Genomic DNA, 1,028 nt, shown 5'->3' with positions numbered 1-1,028 from the left:
GACAACGTCAGGATCCCGTGTTCCTCTTTCCCGGACACATGGACATCAGGGGACTCTGGAATGGGATAACGGTGAGATCCATCCTTGGAATCCCCATGGGAATAGGATTGGAGGGAGATCCATCCACAGAATTCCCATTGGAATCTGGCAACGGTGGGATCCATCTATGGAATTCCCATGGGAGTTGGATGACTCAGATTCATCCACAGAATTCCCATGGGAACTCCCGTGTTCCTCAGTTCCACCCTCCCAAATCCCACATTCCTTTATCCCACATTCCCATGGGAATTCTGTCTCCCTCACCTTTGCGCTCCAGCGCCTCCCGCCCGTATCCGACATATTTCCGGAGCCATTCCGGACAGATGTTCTCCAGGTAATTTGTCCAATCGTCCACCATGATCCCATCAGATTCCCATTTCCTCTTGGTGATCTGGGCAGCTCCATCGGCCGCCACGAAGCTCCCGGATCCCAGCTCGAAGGAGATGAAATCCCGCCCGTCGTATCCTTGCCGATAGGATCCACGGACGCTCCCGTCGGACAGGAGGTCACAGCCATGAATCCGCTGCCACGTGTGGAGACCTGGGGGGTGGCATCGGATCCATGGAGACCCTGGAATTGTGTCCCAGACCCACTGAGCCCCATTCCAGCCCTGTGGAGCCCCAGAGTCTGATGGAGATCCACAGAGTGTCATTCCGGCCCCTTGGAGCCCCATGGATCCCATTCCAGCTTCACAGATCCCCTCATTCCCTGGCTTCCTCCACTCACCCCCACTCCAGTTGTACCGATCCCGCCCTACATTCAGGTTGTGGGCAGCAACGAGCTGGTTCCCCTGAACGATCTGGGTCTGTCCATCCCAATATCCCGGTTCGGCTCCGGCCGCCATCCACGGCGTCAGCGGCTCCATCCGGCCCCGCTCGCTGTCGTAGCGCTCAAAGGGGATCCCGTCCAAGTATCCCAATACCATGTATTGAGGGATCCCCGGGCTGGGCTCCGTCACTGCCACAGTCAGGTAACGCAGGGAGTGGAGA

General features: G+C 57.7%; 1 protein-coding gene across 1 annotated transcript; it reads right to left on the bottom strand.

The window, feature by feature from the left end:
* Positions 1 to 6: 6 nt before the first annotated feature.
* Positions 7 to 1,022, bottom strand: LOC113979292 (class I histocompatibility antigen, F10 alpha chain-like; the record flags this gene model as incomplete). Its single annotated transcript, XM_027706732.1, has 3 exons — positions 766 to 1,022; positions 304 to 579; positions 7 to 55 (listed from the first exon to the last, which is right to left on the bottom strand). Coding segments are annotated over exons 1-3 (524 nt in total), but the record flags the coding sequence as incomplete, so codon positions are not given.
* Between the last annotated feature and the right edge of the window lie 6 nt (positions 1,023 to 1,028).

Source organism: Neopelma chrysocephalum, unplaced genomic scaffold (assembly GCF_003984885.1).
Source record: "Neopelma chrysocephalum unplaced genomic scaffold, ASM398488v2 Primary Assembly neopelma1_66674, whole genome shotgun sequence".
Taxonomy (NCBI): Eukaryota; Metazoa; Chordata; class Aves; order Passeriformes; family Pipridae; genus Neopelma; species Neopelma chrysocephalum.
Note: the sequence above shows the minus strand (reverse complement) of the source record. Positions and strands in the feature narration are given on the sequence as shown.